Raw genomic sequence first — 24,524 nt, forward strand, 5'->3', positions numbered from 1 at the left:
ATAACCACACTAAACACCTAAATGCACCACTAACCACACCGCTAACCACCTCGCTAATCACACCAACCACACCGCTAGCTGAATAACCACACCAACCGCACCGAAGATGTGGTGACGTCCCCGCCGCACGCTAACCACACCTCCCCCCACTGCGGCGGTTGCCAGTGACTGTCTGGCTAGAGTGGTCAGGGGTGGGGTCAGAATCTGACTGGTGTGGTTAGGGTCAGTGTCTGGCTGGTTGTGGTTAGGGTCAGGGTCAGTGTGTGGCTGGTGTGGTTAGGGGTGGGGTCAGTGTGTGGCTGGTGTGGTTAGGGTCAGGATCAGAGTCTGGCTGGTGTGGTTAGGGTCAGGGTCAGGGTCTGGCTGGTGTGATTAGGGTCAGGGTCAGTGTCTGACTGGTGTAGTTAGGGGTGGGGTCAGGGTCTAGCTGGTGTGGTTAGGGTCAGGGTCAGGGTCTGGCTGGTGTGGTTAGGGTCAGGGTCAGGGTCTGGCTGGTGTGGTTAGTGTCAGGGTCAGGGTCTGGCTGGTGTGATTAGGGTCAGGGTCAGTGTCTGACTGGTGTAGTTAGGGGTGGGGTCAGGGTCTAGCTGGTGTGGTTAGGGTCAGGGTCTGGCTGGTGTGGTTAGGGGTGGGGTCAGGGTCTAGCTGGTGTGGTTAGGGTCAGGGTCAGGGTCTGGCTGGTGTGGTTAGGGGTGGGGTCAGTGTCTGGCTGGTGTGGTTATGGTCAGGGTCAGGGTCAGTGTGTGGCTAGTGTGGTTAGGGTCAGGGTCTGGCTGGTGTGGTTAGGGTCAGTGTGTCGCTGGTGTGGTTAGGGGTGGGGTCAGTGTATGGCTGGCTAGTGTCATGAACTCGCACATACATGGGTTAAGTCGCCTGCCAGGCGTGCGTGCGCTCACGGCTCGCCGCTGCCTTAAGTCCTTTCGGGGGGCTGCCCCCCCCACCCCTTCGTCCATGATTATTTGAACGTTGGGGGGATGGTGAAATGACTGCTTACTGCCACCTGCGTTAGTAAACGTGTGCCGTGCAGCGGAGGTGAGCGGTGGGGCCGGTGATCTCTGATGGAGGGAGGGAGTTGATGAATTTCCATCACCTTCGGTCCCATTTGATGTTGGGATTGGATGTGTTCCCTTCCGACAACACGAATGCATTGCGTGTTTTAATATTCGTGATTTTTTTTGCGTTTCGGCCACATGGAACATGAAATGAATTAAATCCGTGACTCAATGTCACATGTAGCCTTACGCACACACTGAGAGCCGCACACCCGCACGCACCTTCACACACCGCCGTGCACTTGAACCACCACAGTCTCATGCATAACCAAAGACAAAGATCCCCCTTGTAGCCTTCACGGGCTGTCGGGGAAAGTGCTATTAGCGAGCACCTATGAAGGCCCTAGTGAGGGGGTGGGTGGCCAGCACGACGCCCGGCCGCCTTTGTGTCCCCAGTGGCGATATTTACACACTGCACCAGGTACTCATTTGAGGCTGAGTCGACCGAGGGGAGGCCCAGTTCTCTGGTCGCCCGGTTCCGTAGGGCGGCGCGCTAACCGCTATGCCGCCACTCCCCACTAATGCACAGCCTCGCACAACAAAGACACACGCACAGACAGCCAGACAGACAGACACAGCCATGCAAATTAGGCCAGCATAGCCTCAAGTACGGCACAGTGCCGGTGTTTCTACACCACGCCAGGTACTCAATTAACACCGAGTCGGCCTCCTGTTTGGGGGGGAGGGCTCCAGGATTGACTGGGGGGGGGGGGGGGGGGGGGGGGGTGAGCATTAAGGCGCCCTGGTGCTCCGTCCCGTGTGTACGGGGGAGGAGGAGGAGCCAGTGGTGGAAGTTCCACGTTCCTATGGCAGGGAAATCTTGACGTAAGACGGCCACCGTTGACCCCGCCCCCACAAGAGCGGCGCTTTGTTGATAGACCTCGGATGGGGGAGAGGCGCTGGCGTGGGTCGACTCGCCCCGAGCAAATATTTGAATCTCGCAACCTTCTCGTTGTGAGGAGCCGCTGCACCGCGTGGCGGCCACCCGGGCGGATAAATTACCCACAAGACCCATTGGGACATCGTGGGGAGTGGGGGGGGTGAGACCTCGCTCACCCCCCCCCCCCCCATCTTCCCCCCACGCTCTCTGCGCATTCCATTTCATTGCATTTCAATTCAATTCAATTGAGCGCCCGATCCCCGGCAGCTCTTATCTGATTTAGGAGACTCCCCCGCAGGGTGGTGGGCGGGGGGACGGGAGCTTGTGGGGTCCCAGGGGAGGCATGGTGGGGGCCACAGACACCAGCCGATGGTGCCCAACTCCCCGCCCCCCATCCCCGCACACGCAGTGGCCGGGTTGGTGGGGGGCATGCCGAGTTATTAATTAGCTTAACAGCTCGCTAATGCGCCGGCCCTCTCGCCGGTTCACTGGCTCATTCATGAATAGGAATTGTAATGCGCACAAATTGGACTTAAAATGAAATTCCGAGGCACAGGAAAATTTATTGGAGAGAGACAGATTCTGACAGACGGGGACAGCGCCGACACCGATGTACAGCGCTGTCAGAGGAGCACGTAGTGAGTTAAAGCTGCAACAGTGTCTCTGTGTGAGTCTATGGGTCTCTGTGTGAGTCTATGGGTCTCTGTGCGAGTCTATGGGTCTCTGTATGAGTCTATGGGTCTCTGTGTGAGTCTATGGGTCTCTGTGTGAGTCTATGGGTCTCTGTGTGAGTCTATGGGTCTCTGTGCGAGTCTATGGGTCTCTGTGTGAGTCTATGGGTCTCTGTGCGAGTCTATGGGTCTCTGTGTTGAGTCTATGGGTCTCTGTGTGAGTCTATGGGTCTCTGTGCGAGTCTATGGGTCTCTGTGTGAGTCTATGGGTCTCTGTGCGAGTCTATGGGTCTCTGTGTGAGTCTATGGGTCTCTGTGCGAGTCTATGGGTCTCTGTATGAGTCTATGGGTCTCTGTGTGAGTCTATGGGTCTCTGTGTGAGTCTATGGGTCTCTGTGTGAGTCTATGGGTCTCTGTGCGAGTCTATGGGTCTCTGTGTGAGTCTATGGGTCTCTGTGCGAGTCTATGGGTCTCTGTGTGAGTCTATGGGTCTCTGTGTGAGTCTATGGGTCTCTGTGTGAGTCTTTGGGTCTCTGTGTGAGTCTATGGGTCTCTGTGTGAGTCTATGGGTCTCTGTGTGAGTCTATAGGTCTCTGTGTGAGTCTATGGGTCTCTGTGTTAGTCTATGGGTCTCTGTGTGAGACTATGGGTCTCTGAGTGAGTCTATGGGTCTCTGTGAGTCTATGGGTCTGTTGAGACTATGGGTCTCTGTGTGAGTCTGGGTCTCTGTGAGTCTATTGCTCTCTGTGTGAGTCTATGGGTCTCTGTGTGAGTCTATGGGTCTCTGTGCGAGTCTATGGGTCTCTGTGCGAGTCTATGGGTCTCTGTGTGAGTCTATGGGTCTCTGTGCGAGTCTATGGGTCTCTGTGTGAGTCTATGGGTCTCTGTGCGAGTCTATGGGTCTCTGTGCGAGTCTATGGGTCTCTGTGCGAGTCTATGGGTCTCTGTGTGAGTCTATGGGTCTCTGTGTGAGTCTATGGGTCTCTGTGTGAGTCTATGGGTCTCTGTGCGAGTCTATGGCTCTCTGTGTGGGTCTATGGGTCTCTGTGTGAGCTTATGGGTTACAGTGTGAGTCTATGGGTCTCTGTGTGAGTCTATGGGTCTCTGTGTGGGCCTATGGTTGGCTCATCACTCAATCCACTTGTTTGCCAAGCCGCGTGTTGACTTGACGCTTCACTGGCCAGCTCACCGGCTCAGTGGCTCACTCGCTAGTTGGGGCCAGCGGCCGAGCGGGGGGTGCCGTCGTGACTCACGTCGATCTGCGCCGGCTCAATTAGGGACCCACCGTCGCCCACCGCCACTGCATCTATAAATAGCCGCGCAGTTTACCTCATTCTCTCTTCAGTTTTCTGGCAGCAATTTAGACGGGAGGTGAGAGTGTCTCCCGTTGTTGTTGTTGTGCGTGCTCTGTGTGTGTGTGTGTTCTGTGTGTGTGTGTTCTGTGTGTGTGTGTTCTGTGTGCGTGTGTTCTGTGTGTGTGTGTGTTCTGTGTGCGTGTGTTCTGTGTGTGCGTATTCTGTGTGCGTGTGTTCTGTGTGTGCGTGTTCTGTGTGTGTGTGTTCTGTGTGCGTGTGTTCTGTGTGTGTGTTCTGTGTGCGCGTATTGTGTGCGTGTGTTCTGTGTGTGCGTGTTCTGTGTGTGTGTGTTCTGTGTGTGTGTGTTCTGTGTGCGTTTGTTCTGTGTGTGTGTTCTGTGTGCGCGTATTCTGTGTGCGTGTGTTCTGTGTGTGTGTTCTGTGTGCGCGTATTCTGTGTGCGTGTGTTCTGTGTGTGCGTGTTCTGTGTGTGTGTGTTCTGTGTGTGTGTGTTCTGTGTGCGTGTGTTCTGTGTGTGTGTTCTGTGTGCGCGTATTCTGTGTGCGTGTGTTCTGTGTGTGCGTGTTCTGTGTGTGCGTGTTCTGTGTGTGTGTGTTCTGTGTGCGTTTGTTCTGTGTGCGTGTGTTCTGTGTGTGTGTGTTCTGTGTGCGTGTGTTCTGTGTGTGTGTGTGTGCGTGTGTTCTGTATGTGCGTGTGTTCTGTGTGTGCGTGTGTTCTGTGTGTGCGTGTTCTGTGTGTGTGTGTTCTATGTGTGTGTGTTCTGTGTGCGTGTGTTCTGTGTGTGCGTGTTCTGTGTGTGTGTGTTCTGTGTGTGCGTGTTCTGTGTGTGTGTGTTCTGTGTGCGTGTGTTCTGTGTGTGCGTGTGTTCTGTGTGTGCGTGTTCTGTGTGTGTGTGTTCTGTGTGTGCGTGTTCTGTGTGTGTGTGTTCTATGTGTGTGTGTTCTGTGTGCGTGTGTTCTATGTGTGCGTGTTCTGTGTGTGTGTGTTCTGTGTGTGCGTGTTCTGTGTGTGTGTGTTCTGTGTGTGCGTGTTCTGTGTGTGTGTGTTCTATGTGTGTGTGTTCTGTGTGCGTGTGTTCTGTGGGGGCCGTTGGCCCCCGGGGTCCCTTCCGCCTGCATCCCCTATTCCGTTTACGTTGCCCCACCTCCCTATTACCCGCTACGGTTTCGCCGGCATTCGAACGCGACGCCCCTACTGTTACAGCCTCGCGCCGCGCTCCCACGCTGCGAGCATACGTGCGCACATCATCGTCAATCAAACGCCGTGCTCGCAGTATAGCCCTGTGCGGCACGTTACCAATGCGCATCCGTATCCGACACGTAACGAACGTATGCACGCACACACACACCGCGCCGTGCACTCCAACTCCACACTGACTACTCGCGTTATGATCGTACACCTGTGTCACACACGGAGTGAACACACGCGACACCCACTCTCGCACCGCTCTGCGCAGCGCTCCCCCGAGGCGAGCCGCAGCACTACAGAACCACTGCGTACACACGCTCACCCACGCGCTCAGCTCTGCGCAGCGCTCACTCACGTGGCGAACCACTGTGTGCACCCGCGCACCCACACGCTCACGCTGCACGACAAGATCACGCGAGATCACGCGAGACCACGCTTCGCTATTAATGATTTATTATCCGCTACCTGGAACTAGATGTTAAATCAGTGAGTCGACGAGGCTGGCCTATTCCACTAAACCGGCACCTATTCCCTATTTATCGGCTATGATTCTAATTCACCTTCTTACTCACTGTTAAGTGTCCACGGCGGTCCGCTGATCCTTGTGTTAACCGCGTGCCTCGGTGCGTCGCACGGACGTCCGGGTCGCTGGCTCGAGCTGCGTCTGGTCGCCTGGCGCTGGAGTAAGAGAGCGATTTCCCCTTTGCCCTCCCCATTTATCCTGATTCCCAGACCCCTACCCCCTTCCCACGCATCGTGCGCCTTCGCTATGCTAATTAATCCTTTGTCCGCGCGGCGTGAACTCCAAACAATGGCACGCGCCCCCCTCGCCCGGGCCAGGCAGCTCCGCGGTGCCTTTGTTCCGCTAATCAATGAGCGACCTGCACGGCGCAAATTCCAATCAATCCTTTTCTCACGCAGGCCCCCATCATCGAGGTTCATGCGGCGGTGTCCATCACAAAGGCGCGCCGTGGGAATTTGTGCACGGCTGCCCGCGTGACCCCGCTCTCCAGGTTATTCATACTAATAGCCTTCTCCTTTAACTCCCCTAATAATGGTGCCTGCGTGTTTTCTAATGAAGCTCCTCCATCACAATGCTTATTCCCTCTGCCTGCCCCGTCGATACTCGCGTGTGTGGGGGGAAATGCGCCTCAACCGCGGTGGCCGAATGCCCCACGCCGCGACCACACCATATTACGGCCGGCCGCAGCGCCGCGGTGCCACGTAGCACGGGGGAGGTCATCCAATTCCCTGATCGCCGGAAACCGTGAGAATTAATCCCGATAAGGGTCTCTCGGATAAAAACCGGTCGATCAGGTAACCTTCCCTTCCAGCTCTATGGGGGGGGGGGGGGGGGGGGAATGCGTGCGGGTGTGTGCTTATGTGGGGGGGTTGATGGGGGGCAGTGCGGTGGGGGAAGCCGGGCGGCTCCCTGGCTCGGCAGAGCGGCCCCGTCGCTGTGGCACCACAGTTCTGTGTGCGTGTGTTCTGTGTGTGCGTGTTCTGTGTGTGTGTGTGTTCTGTGTGTGCGTGTGTTCTGTGTGTGTGTGTTCTGTGTGTGCGTGTGTTCTGTGTGTTCTGTGTGAGTGTGTGTGCGTGTGTTCTGTGTGTGCGTGTGTTCTGTGTGTGTGTGTGCGTGTGTTCTGTGTGTGTGTGTTCTGTGTGTGTGCGTGTGTTTGTGTAGCGGTTAGCGCTGCGCTACGAACCCGGCAACCAGAGTTTGATTCCCGCTCGTGGCCAACACCAGTGGCGATTATCTGAACCGATCCTGTGCCTCTCCTAGGTCGACTCAGCCTTAAATGAGTACCTGGTATGGTGTGTAAACAGCACTGATGGGGAGACAAAGGCGGCCGGGCGTGGTGTTGGCCACCCACCCCTTCGTGTGCCATGCCGGCCTTCATAGGTGCTACTCGCTGAAAGAACTTGCCCCAACAGCCTGTTAAGGCTACACGGGGGACCTTTGTCTTTGGGGAGCGTGGTCCCCGCGGTCCACCACTGCACGAGTTCCCCTCCACGGCGTTGCCACATCGCGAGCAGTCGCTGGGAGAGTGGCACGACACTTGGCATTGGGTACAACGGATATAAAATCACGAAATAATTTAATTGAATACTCATTGCGTGAATGGACCGGTGTATGAGAATTAGTTTATTTCTCATCAAATTTATGTTCTCTCTCTTGTGTGAGACAGTCGAGATCTTCCAGATCTTATCGGACCTCCGCAGCTTGGCCGTAAACCCCATGCTCCTTTTATTTGGGAGATAAGGCGATAGTTTATGTGCGTCTGTCCTCGAGTTCCAAACCTCGTAAACGTGATCTGGGCCCTCCACGGCCTGGCCATCATTCTCATGGAGCGCTTCGGAGTTGGCAGGGGGGGGTTGTTTTCGACACATTATGAGCCAACAACCTCCAGACGGCGAGATGTTAACTACCTCGTCTGGTGTACAGGAGGTCGTGGGTTCGATCCCGACCCTGACCGCCTGCTGCTGTATATTTGGAGTCTGCGTGTCTCTCTCTTTCATCATCATCACGGTGGCTAGGAGATGTTAAGTACCTCGCCTGGTATGCAGGAGGCTGTGGCTTGGATCCCGACCCTGACGCCTGCTGCTGTTTATTTGGAGTTTGCGTGTCTCTCTCCCAGTGGTCGCGTGGATTTTTCTCTGGGTCGTCAAGTTTTTCTCTCCACATTTATATGAACACGGTTAGAGTTTTTGGCTGCTATGAATTTCCACGTGATGAGCCACCTCGTTCAGCTATCATCTGTGGCCAGGTCGCTTCTGAAAAAGAGCCTGCATAGCTCTGTGGGCTTTACCTGGTGAAATAAAAAATAGTTTAGTTTTTTGTTTCCTACGGGGTTGGCATTTTTCCATTGCTCTCAAGTCAAGTTTGACTTCGACCAGTGGTGCCAAGTTTCCTTCACAAAATCATATTCTCGACATACTCAAACGCCCATTAACTGATCAATTATAATTATCCTCGTTGTCATTGTGTTTAGTATGTAAAGACAATGCAATTTAGACAATTAGGATGCAATCCATCTGAACATGAAATGTTTTATAAGGGTACGTCCATGACAATGGGAGCATGATAACGGCACCTGCCCCAGCAGCCTGTCCCGTGGCTTTATGAGGGATGTTTCGTGTTATTTTGTACGTGTGTGAAACAGAATGGTTGTGTGTATACGTGCGAGTATTGTTATTGAGCGTGTACAGTTTGGCACCAAAGGTCTCCGAATCAGTCGAGTGGCATTTTTACTACATCAGCTGCGTCAAGCTTCGTGTAAGCTGCCCTGCCTGTCCCTCCACACGAAGCTCCGGGTCTTCCCGGCCACATTTCATGCCCTCCCTTCTCTACGCTTGTGAAATGTGGACCCCCCTAATGGTACATCTCTGCCGGTTTGAAACATTTAGGATGGTCTGCCCATGATCCATCCTGGGTTTAATCTGGGCTGTATCGGGTGAGGAGCTCCGAGAGCCTTGAAAATATCCCCATAATCAGTGAGCTGCGTTGATGGGTAACGCGATGTGTGATGGGTCACGTGGTGTGACGTGGTGTGTGATGGGTCACGTGGTGTGACGTGGTGTGTGATGGGTCACGTGGTGTGACGCGGTGTGTGATGGGTGAGATGGTGCTAGATGGGTCACGTGGTGTGACGTGGTGTGTGATGGGTCACGTGGTGTGATGCGGTGTGTGATGGGTCACGTGGTGTGACGCGGTGTGTGATGGGTCACGGTGTGTGATGGGTCACGGTGTGTGATGGGTCACGTGGTGTGACGCGGTGTGTGATGGGTGAGATGGTGTTAGATGGGTCACGTGGTGTGACGCGGCGTGCGATGGGTCACGTGGTGTGACGCGGTGTGTGATGGGTGACGTGGTGTGATGTGGTGTGACGCGGTGTGTGATGGGTGAGATGGTGTTAGATGGGTCACGTGGTGTGACGCGGTGTGCGATGGGTCACGTGGTGTGACGTGGTGTGTGATGGGTCCCGTGGTGTGATGCGGTGTGACGCGGTGTGACGCGGTGTTCCGCAGGCGCAGCTGCCCCCGTGCGTGGATGAGCGCCTGGCTCAGTGCGCGTTCTTTGAGAAGCCGCTTCACGTCCCCAAGGAGCTCTGGATGATGGTCGACCACCTCTACCAGCACGGCTGCCAGCAGGTGGTCCACCTTGTGGTAGTGATGGTGGTGGTGATGATGGGGATGGTAGTGGTGGTGGTGGGGATGGTTGTGGTGGTGGTGTTGGTGGTGGTGATGGTGGTTACCATGACCTCCTGCCAGCAGCGAGCCTGAAAGTGCTCCTAGCCTGGCACAAGCGTCTTGGTGACATCGCCGCCACTTAGTGGCAAACGTCGCTGTTGTTGTTGGCATTGGTGGTGGTGTACGTAACATGGTGATGGTTGTGGTGGTGGTTGTGTCTGTAACATTGTGGTTGTGATGTTATTGGTTGTGGTCTATGTCACATGGTGATGGTTGTGGTAATGGTTGTGGTGGTGGTTGTGGTGGCAGGAGGACCTATTTCAGCAGCCAGGGCTGCATGCGGAGATGGAGGAGATCCGAGACGCCCTGGACACGGGGTTCCCGGAGAAACTTCGTATCCTCTCTACAGCTACACCCACACAGCTGCACCCGCACAGCTACACCCGCACAGCTACACCCACACAGCTACACCCACACAGCTACACCCACACAGCTGCACCCGCACAGCTACACCCACACAGCTACACCCACACAGCTACACCCACACAGCTACACCCACACAGCTACACCCACACAGCTACACCCACACAGCTACACCCACACAGCTACACCCACACAGCTACACCCACACCGCTACACAAAGACAAAGTTCCCCTGTATAGCCTGTAACAGACTGTAGGGGCAAGTGATGTTAGCAAGCATCTATGAAGGCCGGAACGGTACACGAGGGGGTGGGTGGCCAGCATCACGCCCGACCGCCTTTGTCTCCCCAGTGGCGATGTTTACACACCACACTGGGTACCCATTTGAGGCTGAGTCGACCTAGGGGATGCTCAAGACCGGTTCAGATAATCGTCACTGGTGTTGGCCGTGAGCGGGAATCGAACCCGGTTCGCCAGGTTCATAGCGCAGCGCGCTAACCGCTAAACTACCGCTCCCCTACACACACTGACACGCACACACCGACACGCACACACTGACACGCACACGCTGACACGCACACACTGACACACACTCGCACTCTTACACGCGGCTACGCAGGCACCGCGATCCACAGTAGAACGCCGCAGGCCCCGGAACTCCCCCACACCGCCCCGCCGGCGCCCCAACCCTGACCGCCCCAACCTTGACCACCCCAACTTTGACCGCCCCAACCTTGACCGCCCCAACCTTGACCGCCCCAACCTTGACCGCCCCAACCTTGACCGCCCCAACCTTGACCGCCCCAACCTTGACCGCCCCAACCTTGAGCGCCCCAACCTTGACCGCCCCAACCTTGACCGCCCCAACCTTGACCGCCCCAACCTTGAGCGCCCCAACCTTGAGCGCCCCAACCTTGAGCGCCCCAACCTTGACCACCCCAACCTTGACCACGCCAACCTTGACCACGCCAACCTTGACCGCCCCAACCTTGACCGCCCCAACCTTGACCACCCCAACCTTGACCACCCCAACCTTGACCGCCCCAACCTTGACCACCCCAACCTTGACCACCCCAACCTTGACCACCCCAACCTTGACGTCCCCGTCGCTCCCAGCCGGCAGCAACCACTCGGTGGCCGAGGCGCTGCTCATCTTCCTGGAGGCGCTGCCCGAGCCGGTGGTCTGCTACGAGCTCTACTCGCGCTGCCTCGACGCCTCCGCCAGCTACGCGCAGAGCAAGCAGGTTCGCTGGGCGCGAGGGGGGCCGGGTTGGGGGTGGAGCAGGGTGGGGGGGGGGGTCACCCCCCCCGCACCCCCCCCGCACCCCCCCCGCACCCCCCCCCGCACCCCCCCCCGCACCCCCCCCATGAGTTACCATCGCGAACGTTCATCACGGAGCGCTGTGGCCGCTGTGGTTCTCGTGGCACTTGCGGGGCAATCGCCACTCGGGAGGCCCCCGTTGTGATCGTTTGACAGTGGGGAGGCGACGATTGCCGCGGCGTGGTCATGGTGGGCTAGGCCTCTAGGGGCACCTCCAAGGGGACTCGGCGCCTGGCCTGCGAGCGGGCATTGATTGTTGCTGCTGTGTCCGTGTGTCTATGATTCCAGACCGAGTCATTTGCAGTGTCATTTTTCAAATGTGGAAAATTTTGATTCGTGAAGTTTGCACGCGATGGCCGACCATTTGTTTCAAATGCCGTCCCGGTGGGCGTTTCATGGAAGCCGTTGGGTCTCATGGAAGCCGTTGGGTCTCGGAGACTGTGGGTCTGGAACCCGGTGCGATCGCCGTGGCTGGGCGGCCGATGAACTTCGGATGGGAACCCCCGGGCTCATTGCAGAGTCTCTGACCTCAAGGCACCGTAAGGGGAGGAGGGAGGGGGGCCCTCTCCAATGTCCATGGATATGAAGCGTGGACGTGAGTGTGCCTCTCCAGACGCTGCGAGACGCTTCACTCAGGCCTACCGCAGGCTTCCCCACCAGCGTCCATGGTGGCCGCCGTGCCGCTCCCCGCTCGGGGACGGTCAAGTTTGCCCGACGGATTTGGCTCTGGCTCACTCGCGTGGCTCACCTGAACCTCCTGGCTCCTCAACCTAACTCGCCCCTGGCTCACTCACTCTGACTCACCTTGACTCACCTTGACTCACCTTGACCCACCTTGACTCACTCTGACTCACCTTGACTCACCTTGACCCACCTTGACCCACCCGTGCCCCTCTCTGGCAGGAGCTCTCGCGCCTGCCCGGGTGCCATGGCGGTGCGTTCCACTACCTGGCCGCGTTCCTTCGCGAGCTGCTCAAGCACTCGGACGCCAACCACACGGACGCTCGCATGCTGGGTGAGGGGTCGCTCACCACACGCTCACCACACGCTCACCACTCACCACACGCTCACCACACGCTCACCACACGCTCACCACACACCACACGCTCACCACACGCTCACCACACACTACTCGCCACACGCTCACCACACGCTCCACACACACCACTCACCACACGCTCACCACACACCACTCACCACACGCTCACCACACGCTCACCACACGCTCACCACACGCTCACCACACACCGTACGCTCACCACACGCTCACCACACACTACTCGCCACACGCTCACCACACGCTCCACACACACCACTCACCACACGCCCCACACACACCACTCACCACACGCTCACCACACACTACTCGCCACACGCTCACCACATGCTCCACACACACCGCTCACCACACGCTCACCACTTACCACACGCTCACCACACGCTCCACACACACCACTCACCACACGCTCACCACACGCTCCACACAAACCACTCGCCACACACTCCACACACACCACTCACCACACACACCACTCACCACACGCTCCACACAAACCACTCACCACACGCTCCACACACACCACTCACCACACGCTCACCACTCGCCACACGCTCACCACTCACCACACGCTCACCACACGCTCCACACACACCACTCACCACATGCACCACACACACTACTCACCACACGCTCCACACACACCACTCACCACACGCTCCACACACACCACTCACCACACGCTCACCACACACTACTCACCATACGCTCACCACACGCTCCACACACACCACTCACCACACGCTCACCACACACTACTCACCACACGCTCACCACTCACCACACGCTCACCACACGCTCCACACACACCACTCACCACACGCTCACCACACACTACTCACCACACGCTCACCACTCACCACTCGCCACACGCTCCACACGCTCACCACTCACCACACGCTCCACACGCTCCACTCATCACACGCTCGACTCACACCACTCACCACACGCTCACCACACGCTCACCACTCGCCACACGCTCCACACGCTCACCACTCACCACACGCTCACCACTCACCACACGCTCACCACTCACCACACGCTCACCACACGCTCACCACTCACCACACGCTCACCACTCACCACACGCTCACCACACGCTCACCACTCGCCACACGCTCCACACGCTCACCACACGCTCACCGTTCACCACACGCTCCACACACACTGCTCACCACACGCTCACCACTCACCACACGCTCACCACTCACCACTCGCTCAGACTCCCGGAGTGCCGGCGACGTTATGCCGCGCCTCGCGGAGGACCGATTGCTTTCCGCCCCTCTCACCCTCGCGGTCCCCCCTGTGCCCCCCACGGTGATTCCCCATTACCCCCCCCCCCCCCGCCCAGCCTCGGTGTTTGGTTCGGTGCTGCTCCGCCCGCCGCCCAACCGGCGCCGCCTCCCGGACGACCGCAGGAAGCACATCGCCTTCATGCAGCACTTCCTCTTGCACGACGACAGCAGCTGATTGGCCGCCGCCGCGGGTCACGTGACTCCGGCGGCCATGTTGCTGCCCCCCCCCACTTCGCACCGGTGTCCGACCTTGCGGGGCGGGGTTGGTGGTTGGTGGTTGGTGGTTGATGGTTGGTGGTGCGAGGTGCGAGGTCAGGGTTCAGGAAGAGGTTAAATTATAACGAGATTGGGTTTGTGAATGCTGGCGGTGGACGGGGGGGGGGGGAGGTGGGGGCTGGTAAGGGAGTGGGGGAGCAGTGGTTAGCATCAGTGCTCGAAGTCGTGGTAAATTTGTGTCCTCGAAATGACGTGTGTGGGTATCGCGTGACAATGATCTCTGCATTTACATGGCAAGTACGTCGGTGCTTCGGCAACTCCAAGCACCTTGCATCGCAGCTCCTTTGTCACTTTCAAAGCATCAGCTGTTCCCCGTGGGAGACAAATGTGACATCGGCACGCGGCGTGCTAAATTAGGCGTTAGTCTGCCGGTAGAGGTGGGGGGGCATGATTGCTGCTGTGTGCTCAATCTAAGAGGTGATTTTTTTGAATTTAGCAAATTGCAGGTCTCTCACTTGGCCACGTTTTACAACTGCACATCGCGCAGAGCGACGCTGGGTTTTTCGGCGGAGCTGCGTTGGGACGCTCTCCCACGCCACGCGCTCCCAGTTGTAGCCCCGGTCCGAGTCATTTCGCTGCATCGAGTCATCGGTGCTCATCACCCGTTTGCAGCCCTACAGAGCCATTGCTGTGGCAGCGGGGGCGAGTCTATCCACGGGACAGCCGCTGTTGATCTTTCACGAAAAAATCGGTTCTCATTTATATTGACCCCCAGAGAGATAGGCGCGATCAAGTCGACAACCTGGGTTTGAACTTGCAACGTTCCTCTTGCGAGCCACTTGCTCTACCGCTAAGCCAGATAAGTACAGTGACCAGTGTAGCAGTGGATTATCACGGTAGCTAGTGTAGCAGTGGATGGAGCATCCACAGCGGTGATGTTAAAATCAGTGTCAGTAACATTCATTTAACCTTCATGGGGGTAGCGGGGTTTTGGTAAATAACGAACAAAGCAGGGCAGCGCCACCCTCGAGTGAACCCGGTGTTTTGAGGACACACACTCGTACCAGCCACTGTTATAGGATAAAGGGAAAGGGCCGATGTGTGGGTTAGGGCCGGGAAGGGGAGCGAGATGAAAGGGGAGAGAGGTTGGAGATAGAGAGAGTGTGGAGGAGGAGGGGAGCGAGATGAAAGGGGAGAGAGGTTGGAGAGAGAGAGAGTGTGGAGGAGGAGGGGAGCGAGATGAAAGGGGAGAGAGGTTGGAGAGAGAGAGAGTGTGGAGGAGGAGGGGAGCGAGATGAAAGGGGAGAGAGGTTGGAGAGAGAGAGAGTGTGGAGGAGGAGGGGAGCGAGATGAAAGGGGAGAGAGGTTGGAGAGAGAGAGAGTGTGGAGGAGGAGGGGAGCGAGATGAAAGGGGAGAGAGGTTGGAGAGAGAGAGAGTGTGGAGGAGGAGGGGAGCGAGATGAAAGGGGAGAGAGGTTGGAGAGAGAGAGAGTGTGGAGGAGGAGGGGAGCGAGATGAAAGGGGAGAGAGGTTGGAGAGAGAGAGAGTGTGGAGGAGGAGGGGAGCGAGATGAAAGGGGAGAGAGGTTGGAGAGAGAGAGAGTGTGGAGGAGGAGGGGAGCGAGATGAAAGGGGAGAGAGGTTGGAGAGAGAGAGAGTGTGGAGGAGGAGGGGAGCGAGATGAAAGGGGAGAGAGGTTGGAGAGAGAGAGAGTGTGGAGGAGGAGGGGAGCGAGATGAAAGGGGAGAGAGGTTGGAGAGAGAGAGAGTGTGGAGGAGGAGGGGAGCGAGATGAAAGGGGAGAGAGAGAGAGTGTGGAGGAGGGAGGAGGGGGTTGTGGAAGGTGCAGGTCCATGGAGTGTCTCGAGAATGGCGAGTCGGGTGAGCTTCTAGTTGATCGCACGAATGGACTGGGGGGCGTCTGAGTGACGTGCTCTCGGTGGGACGTGGTGGCCGTCAATCACCTGCGCTCGTTACTCTGTTCGTTGCTCACATTTCGCCTCACTGCGGAGTTGATGGGGTCTCCATGGGTCGTGCGAGGAGGGCTGCAGGAGTGACAGTTCAGTGGGCGGTTGCATCTCCGCGTGTTTCCTGTGTCTCCCCCCCCCCCCACCATGTCCACTTATCACCACGTGTCTCCGCGCGTCTTCCGGCGTCTTCCCATGTCTCCAAATGTCTCCAAATGTCTCCCCATGTCTCTCCTTCTCTATCCACGTCTCCACGTATCTTCCAGCGTCTCTCCGTGTTTTCCTGCGTCTCCCCGTGTCTCGGTGCACATCGCCACATCTCCCTGCACCACACCACATCTCCCACGTGTGTCCTCACTCCTCCCCGTCTCCCCCCGCGCGTCTCGCTGCGTTTCTCTGTTTATCCGCCCGTGTCTCCGCGCATCTCTCCACTTCTCCCCGTGCCTCCGCGTGTTTTTAACATGGACGTGGTTTTTATCCAGCTGCATAAACTAATGGGGTTTGGGGTTGGGGGGTGGCTAGGGTTATGGTTGGGGTCACGGTGATTCCCACGCCGCCACCGTCGCCGCCGCGGTCTCGCGCGTTTGGGTATTTTCCAGGGCGATCCTCGAGGAGAATGATTCGTAATCATGGACCCGGCGTCACCGGCGCCGATCGTTCAGCAGCGTAGTCCTGCGGGAGGCTCTCGGAGCAAGACACGGGGGTGCGTTTGAGACGACGCGGCTCGTTGGATGGACGATATATCCGAGGGGGTGATTGAAAAGCACGTTGTGACCCCCTGTGAGCTGGGGCGAGGATTATAACCCCCTCCCCTCGGCCACAGCTCTTCCACGCACTTCAACTAAGGTCCCTACCGCCTCGGCTACAGCTCCCGTCCCTTCCTCTCGGCTAGAGCTTCACGCGGATAAACTAGACGTCCTCCCGTCCTACCCCGTGACCCACAGCTCCTCCGCATGGAGAGACGAAGCCTCCTCTCCTGTCGGCCGTAACTCGTGTCTATCGCCCGTTGTCCTATTTTGCCGGCTACAGCTCCGCGGCGAGAGCCGTTGGTCGTCGTCACCAAAGAAAGCGAGAGAGGCGAGGTGGTGGTGGTGGTGGAGCTCCGGCCGTGCGTCGCGAGCCGCCCCGCAGTGGCGCTAATCGCGCCGTGGCTTTCATCGTCATTGCCGGCTCGCGACCGCTTTGTCCGCATCCGAACAACCAGTTGCGTGCGCGAGGACATTCTTGCACGGCACGTTCGGGATCGTAACGGCCGATCGCAGCTCGTCAATCGTGTGCCGCGTGTAGCGTGCGACCCGCTCGAAACCGCCGGGCAGATCGACCGCTGCGTGAAAGTCGAGTCTGTCCTGAACAGTCGGTTGCCTGCAACCGACTGTTCAACTGGGTTGAAACTGGTTGTGGAGACGTTCACGTGGACAGGTTGGGGGTCCCACCACAGGCGAGCGGTCACAGCCGTGTGGCTGAGCGAACCACGTGTCGGAGTTGTGTTTGTGTAACCAGGCGAGAACTCGAGAGACCGAGGATCGAGGCTCATTCGAGTCCACGTCTCTGCTGTGAGCAACCTGTTTGCGAAGACGACCACGTGGAAGGGATGCAGTTGCATGCGACGGGTTTGTGTGGACTGGGCTGTAACCCCCCCCTTCCCCGTGCACACTGCAATAATAACAATGACAGCGGTGTTGTTTTAATGATTATGGCCTAGCCCGAAATGAAGTCAGTCTATATTATATTATATGTGTGTACGTGTGTGTGTGTGTCACTCTATGATAAAGGTCTCATACGTGTCTATCCATCCAACCTGCCGATGCCGCACGTATGTGTGTGTGTGTCTCCGCGTTTAATGTGTGATTGTGTTGTGCGAACTATTGTGCTTCATGGTGTAACGTCGTGAGGATAGTGTGTAAGGTGTGGTGCGAGGGTGGATGTGAGGTTTAATGTGTGTGTGAGTAGGGGTGTATGTTGAGGCTGAGTGAAATGGTACAAGAGGTTGTTGAGCTGAGTGAACTTGCCAATGACTGGTACCAGCTGTGTCAAGATCGGCCTTTGTGGAGGAGGCTCGTGAAGGACGCTTCTGGGCAGTTGGAGGCAGTCGCCTTCCAACAACAACGGAGGGCAGAGGAGCGACGCTCACAACAACGAGCGGAGCGCCGGGTGGCTAAACGCAGCAAGTGAGCACAGTAGGGGGCACAGGTGGTACATTAGCCAGTCATCTCAGTCATCTCAGCCGGTCAACCCATGGCACCTCGGTCTGTCCCGTGACCTGCCAGCGGGCGTCCGACACTTCACATGGCCTCAACGTGCACATAGCCTGGCACAAGCACCGTGGTGACGTCACCGCCACTTAGTGGGGAATGGTGGTTGTTGTTGAGGCTGACGTGAGTGAGTAGGGGGTGTGCAAGCCTGCTTGTGTGTGTAGTTAGATTAGTGGGGGGCTGGTAACCCCTCAACCTTCGCACACCTCTTTTTCTAAACCAAGTTCCATGGTGGAAATAACCAACTAACTCAGCTTGCGCTAGAGGCTCACCGGGGGTACAGTTGTGTTCATGACCGTTTGCTGGCCTACCACAATTTGCAGATCCAGACTGTACCACTCTACTCATTGGTTCTTTCGGTAAAGTCACGGATGTAGAAATAAAATATAATTTAAATATGAAATAAATCACGACGTTTCGAAAGAAACACAAGCGCTCATCATCAGGTGAAAATGGGGCAAAACACAGCGATGGAGCACACAGAGGGACATCTCACACACAGCACACAGAACGGCAAACTGCACGGAGGCAAATACAGCAAGAAGATGGAGAGACACGAACTCAACAAACCTTAGAAACAATGCGATGCAAACCAGTTGGCCAACAGCACAGTTAGACACTAACTTGGTTAACCACGTATATCAAAAGACTGCTAAATTTTGTGTTCATCTTCTGGGCTGAACACACCAACGTAAACGGATGGACAAGGACTCGTGAACAGACACGAGGTACAAGATAGCAGAGATACACAGAGAAGACACGGCGAAAGATGTTTTGGGCAGCACAGAGGAACAACCAGAACACCACAACAAGAGACGGATACGCATGGAGAGGCACATAGAAAGACGTCCGGAAGGATAACGTACAGGGACTTATTTCGGCTGTAGAGGCGGGGGAAGGGGCGGAGAGAAGGACCAATGCAGGTGTAGTAAGTTGATGAGGAGACGATGAGGAAGTTGAGACACACTGTTTATTAACTCCGGGACAGATACAATAGTTGAAGGGGTATCGGCCCCTTCACCCGTACTATGGGCAACCCACCCTAGTACTAAGCCCTCTGTCCTGTCCCCCAGTCCTCCTCTACTGGGCTACGGGAGGCTGACTGATCTGGCCCTGGCAAGCACAGATCTCGGCACCAGCTAACCAGCCTTGCCCTGATAAGGGCAGCGGTCTGGAAGCTCTTGGGCCGCGCCACTGGCTTACCCGGCTCGGCCCTTATAAGGACGGCGAGACCGGGGAGTCCCAGGGCCTAATCTCCGAGTCTTGGATCTTCACTGGTCAGCTTCGTGTCGAACTGCCTCGAGCTCTTTGGGTTCCACCTTTTATAGGGATCGCCTCCGAGGGCTGGGGGCGTGGGCAATAACTGATGCGGACGTCGGTGTGACCCCCCGTGTATGTGAGTGCCGACAGCCCTGTGTTTGTTGTCCGCCGTTTCTCCCGTAATAACCCCTACACAGGTGTAAAGGGGGAGCCGACACCAGATTGCAGGGGTCTCGTCCTTTATTCCTTTTCTTCCATCCACACCTGTCCCCAGCCGTCCCAATATTGTTCCCGCCAAAGGCCCCCTCTTCCCGCCCGTTCTCTCCTTATATCTCCTCGATCACCCCTCCCACTAACCCACCTATTGGTGGGAATCCTTCCCCAGACACCCCTACATCACCCCCCCCCCCCCCCCCCCGGAGAAAAAATAACCGTCCTCGGTTCTGCCTCCCCCATGGACCATTTAAGTCTCCCCATGCCTCCCACCACTGACAGTGACAACAACCCTTACCCCCCCCCCCCCCACAACCATGCAATGCAATATAACACAACGAAATCAATTGCACGGCCTGCCCAGGTCTCCAGCCAGCATCCCGTAACAGCCCGGACATCCACAGGCAGCAGATGACCGTGGCGGCCCCCTCCTTCAAAGGCCCTCTCGTCGCGGTCCCTGGTTCGGTGGTGCCGGTGTCGCCTTGCCTGGCGCCGCTGTCTCTCCGGCCCCCGCTCGTGCCGCCGCTCCGTCAGGCCTCACATGGGGTGCTGTAGGTGACAAGGGAACACAGGGCACCGAACCCCCTGCCGGTCGGCGCGTGGTGGTCGGAGACCTTGGCCTGAGTAGGGATGATGATGATGTTGGCAGTGATGTTGGTGGTGATGTTGGTGAAGATGATGGTGGAGAGATGTATGGCTTAAGGCGGGTGGGGTGTACAAACAATTGTCGCTTACCCAGTTGGACCTGGACGCACTGCGGTCGGAGTGCTTTAATGACCTCGACCGGCCCTTTCCAGGGTCGGTGCAGCTTTGGTGAGAGGCCAACCGGCACCTGAGGACAGTGTAGCCATGCCTGGTCCCCGACTTTAAAGGGCTTGGCTGTCACTGTCCTCTCCCGTATCCGTACATTACTCTCTTGGCTCGTGGCCGATGCGGCCTCGGCTGCTTGGCGGGCCTCTCAAATAAATGAGGGAGGTCTTTAGTGCCTTCGGCCATGCGTCGGCTCTTGCGGGAATGTCCGTCAGCTGCACCTCAATAGGCGGAACGGGATCCCGTCCGTACATCAGGAAAAACGGCGAGAACCCCGTCGCCGCGTGTGGGGCCACCCTGTACGCCGCTAAGACCGATGGAATGTGGAGGTCCCAGTCGGAATGGTTTTCGTCCACCACTTGGGACAGCATGGCCGCTATGGTGCGGTTAAGCCGCTCTACCATCTCATCGGTCTGGGGATGATACGGAGATGTTCAGACCTTTTAGTGCCCAGGATAGAGCAGACGTCCTTCAATAGCTGTGAGGAGAAATTCCTGCCCTGATCCGTGAGCAACTGCTCTGGTGCCCCCTTATCAAGGACATAGCCTCCCACGAAGGCATCGGCGATGGTCTGTGCCGTTTGGTCCGGGAGGGCCCACGCCATCTGCCACCTCGTGCAGTACTCGACTCCGACCAACAGGTATTTATTCCCCCGTGGCGTGACCGGCAGTGGTCCCAGGATGTCCAACGCAACCAATTCGTTGACCCTGGTCACCGTGATGGGCTGTAGGGGCGCCCGGCTTACCCGGGGTGGCGGCTTTCGCCGCGCACATTCGACGCAGGTAGCGACCCATCGATGCACGTCAGCGGTCATACCTGGCCAAAAGTACCGACCCTGTAATGTGTACAGTGTTTTTCGCCCCGCCAGGTGCAGCAGCTGGCGGCCGTGTACGTCCATAACCAATTGTTGACGCAGCGACTCCGGAACTACCAGGCATCGCCGGCGCCCTGTCGGGTCCCATCGCATGAGGAGGTCCTCCCATGCGATGTACTCCTCCCCCCCTGCCTCTGCTGAGGCGCGTAGCGTTCGCAGTGGGGCTTCCTCCAGCTGTAGCCATCTCCAATCGTCCAAGGTCAGCCCCAGGTCGTGGTCGGTCAGCTGGACCTCACCCTGTGCGCCCTCCGCCGTGCATACGGGAGCGATGACCGTCCCCTCCGGCCTCGCCTCCTTGCAGCGTGCCCCGCCTGTGGTGCATGCACAAGGGCCCTGGGGCGCCAGTTGGGACAATGCGTCTGCGTTGGCATGTCTGGTCCCTTTGCGATGCACTACTTGGTACCTGTACTCCTGCAGGCGCTCTATCCATCTGGCCAGCTGGCCCGAAGGCTGGTCGATGCGGAGCGAATACTGCAAGGCCGCGTGGTCAGTGCGGACCATAAATTTGCGACCATACAGGTAGGGTCGGAATTGCGGCACGAAGTGAACGACTGCCAGGAGTTCCCTACGTGTGATGCAGTAGCACTGCTCCGCTGATGAAAGCACGCGACTACGATAGACGATAACCACCTCCCGACCCTGCTGGACTTGTGACAAAACACTGCCGATGCCCACATCGCTGGCGTCCGTGTACAGGATAAAGGGGAGGCCAAAATCCGGAAAGGCCAATGGTCGTGCATCTGTCAGACGTGAGCGCAGCTGCTGGAATGCCTCTTCCTCCAGAGGGCCCCAATAAAACCTCTGGTTCTTCGCCGTCAACACGTGCAAGGGCTTGGCAATGGTTGCGAAGTTGGGCACAAAGCGGCGGTAGTAAGAAACGAAACCCACAAACCGGCGTACCTCTGGAACCGTTGTGGGAACAGCCCAGGCCCTCACGCAGGCCGTCTTTTCCGGGTCTGTAGCCACTCCAGACTCACGACGTGGCCCAAGTAGCGTACCGACGACTGCATAAGGTGGCACTTCGACGGCTTGAGCTTCAAGTTCACGTTCCGGAACCGCAGGAATACCTGACGTAATCGGTCAATGTGTTCCTCGAATGATCGGCTGAAAACAATGACGTCATCCAGGTAGATGAGGCACGTTTCCCATTGGAGGCCTGCTAAGGCCAACTCCATTATGCGTTGGAACGTCGCCGGCGCAGTCTGGAGGCCCATAGGCAGGCAGTTGAACTCGAACAGGCCCTGTGGTGTCCGGAACGCTGTTTTAGGCCGGGAGTCTGCGTCTAGTGGGACCTGCCAGAACCCGGACAATAAATCCAGCGTACTGAAAAATTTTGCTCCCGCCAGTGCATCCAATGAGTCATTGAGGCGTCGGAAGTCCACACAGAATCTCAGTGACCCGTCTGACTTCTTGACTAGGACCACCGGTGCCCCCCAGGGACTCGAGGATGGAGAAATTATGTCGGCCCGCAGCATCTCCTGCACTGCTTGTTGAATGTGCTCTTTTTCCATTGGGCTCATTCTATATGTGTTTTGGCGCAGGGGTGCGGCATCTCCCGTGTTAATGTGGTGCTGCGACACATTTGTGCGCCCTAGGTCAAACAGTCCCCGGCTGAACACGTCCGAGAACTCATGCAATAACGAGTGCGGCTGCTGTTTCTGGTCGGGCGGCAATCCCGGCTCAGGCCCCGCCAGCTGGTCCATCCACGATTCGGCCCCTCTGTCCTCGGACTGGCTAATGCTGCCTACGAGCTCGGGCTTTGTCCCTGGGGCTCCTAGTGACAAGGGACTAACGTGGGCCAGAACTGTTCCCTCCTGCACCATCGCTGTTCTATCGGAGGTGTTCAGCACCTGAATGAACAGATGCTGGTTCCTCTGTACAATAGTTTCGGCTCCCACCAGCGCATGGCGATCCATGGCAGCTGACGCCGGAGACACCAGGATGGGTGAGTCTGGTCGGGCTGTCACGAGGGGGGACCGATATTGCAGCGGAATCAGCATCTGGGCAGCCGGGGGAATGGAGACAGACTTACTAACCAGAGCCTGCACATAGGGTACACCCCGGCTGGCCCCCTCAGCCTTTAGGAAATGGAGATGCGTTCCCTGGACTTCGACCCGCCCATTGGCCAGATCGATTTTCATTGGCATCCGCTTTAAAAAGTCCGTCCCTAACAGGCAGGGTACGGGCAACGTTGCGGAGACAAGGATGGGTCCTGCTACCGAAAGCTGCCCAATCTATATCGGGGCTTCAACCTGGCCCAGGAAGCCCATGCTGCCTCCATTTGCTGCAATGAACGTTGTCTTGATGGGGACTAAAGGTCGGATTTTATCCGGCAGCATCTCATGCATGGTGCTCGAGATGATCGTGGCTGATGCCCCCGTATCCACCAAGATACGTGCCGACACTCCCGCGATTTCACCAACCAGGACCGAGGTTCCTGACGTGGCCGCTACCACCGGCCTTGCCAGCTTCCTCCATTGTGTGGCTGAGTCCGGCCACTGACCAGGCGGCGTCTCGTTATCCTGTGGTGCATGGTGAGATGATGGGGGATGGATGTGAATGGACCGAAGATGGGGTTCCTCCCTTTGGAGTGCGTCGCAGCAGGGTGAGCGCGCCCTTGTTACATAGTGTGGGCTTCCCCCTGGGTTGCGGGCTAGGCTCTCTATGTGGTGCAAATTGCCCCCCCTTGGTGACGTAGGGTGGGCCCCCCTTGTGGTGTGGGGGGGGGGGGGGCCATTGTAGGGGGCGGTGGGGACTGGGGGGTGGGCCTTCCCGTGAGCCCCTCCCTTCTACCCTCCCTTTCCTTTGTCACGGGGGCGTGGTCCCCCTGGTTCCGTCTCGCTCCGCCGCAAAGCGGTGGTGAGGCGGGCCGTGGAACTGCTCCAGGGCGCAATGTCAATTTTGTGTGCCGTCTCAGCACACGGGCCGTTGCCCCTGGCAACTCGCCGGCGTCGCGGTAAACTGGTGACGTCACGCCCGCCCGCGAAGTCACGCCCGCCCGCGAAACCACGCCCGGTATCGACGCCACCCCCGGCCGCGACGTCACGTCCGCCCGCGACGTCACGTCCGCCCGCGACGTCACCTCCCCCCGCGACGTCCCTCCCGGCCTCGGCGCGACTCCCGGCCTCGGCGCGACTCCCGGCACGGTCCCCGGCCTCGGCGCAATCCCCGACGCGGTCCCCGGCCCCGGCGCAATTCCCGGCGTGATCCGCGACACCACTTTCGGCCGTGACGTCACTTCCGGATGCAACGTCACGTCCGTTCGCGACGCCACTCCGGGTCGCGACGCAATCACAGGCCCCGGTGCTATCCCCGGCGCGATCCCCTTCCCCCAACCCGGACAATGGGGACCGGGGAACGACACCGACGGCGCCCACTCCGAGGAGACTCCCGGTAAGTTCGCGGCGTCGGAATTGTAATTGCTCGACCCGACCGAGAGGCCGGGCGGGACGGCATCACTCGCCTGGATCCTGTCGGCGTTCGGCCCCGGCGGGTTCCAGGTGACGTTGGCGGCCTCCGGCTCCCCCTCTCGACCACAACGG

At 57.8% G+C, this 24,524-nt stretch overlaps 1 protein-coding gene across 1 annotated transcript in view; it reads left to right on the forward strand.

The window, feature by feature from the left end:
• Positions 1–14,795, forward strand: part of INPP5B (inositol polyphosphate-5-phosphatase B) — a 42,448-nt gene extending 27,653 nt beyond the window's left edge. Inside the window, exons 14-18 of the mRNA XM_061574590.1 lie at positions 9,136–9,258; positions 9,607–9,691; positions 10,836–10,963; positions 11,944–12,055; positions 13,449–14,795. Of these exons, the coding sequence (XP_061430574.1) occupies positions 9,136–9,258; positions 9,607–9,691; positions 10,836–10,963; positions 11,944–12,055; positions 13,449–13,567 (567 nt within the window). The 3' untranslated portion in view covers positions 13,568–14,795. The remainder of the gene's footprint in view (positions 1–9,135; positions 9,259–9,606; positions 9,692–10,835; positions 10,964–11,943; positions 12,056–13,448) is intronic.
• Positions 14,796–24,524: the final 9,729 nt, after the last annotated feature.

Source organism: Lethenteron reissneri, chromosome 56 (assembly GCF_015708825.2).
Source record: "Lethenteron reissneri isolate LAM-NWPU_2019-01 chromosome 56, ASM1570882v1, whole genome shotgun sequence".
Classification (NCBI taxonomy): Eukaryota; Metazoa; Chordata; class Hyperoartia; order Petromyzontiformes; family Petromyzontidae; genus Lethenteron; species Lethenteron reissneri.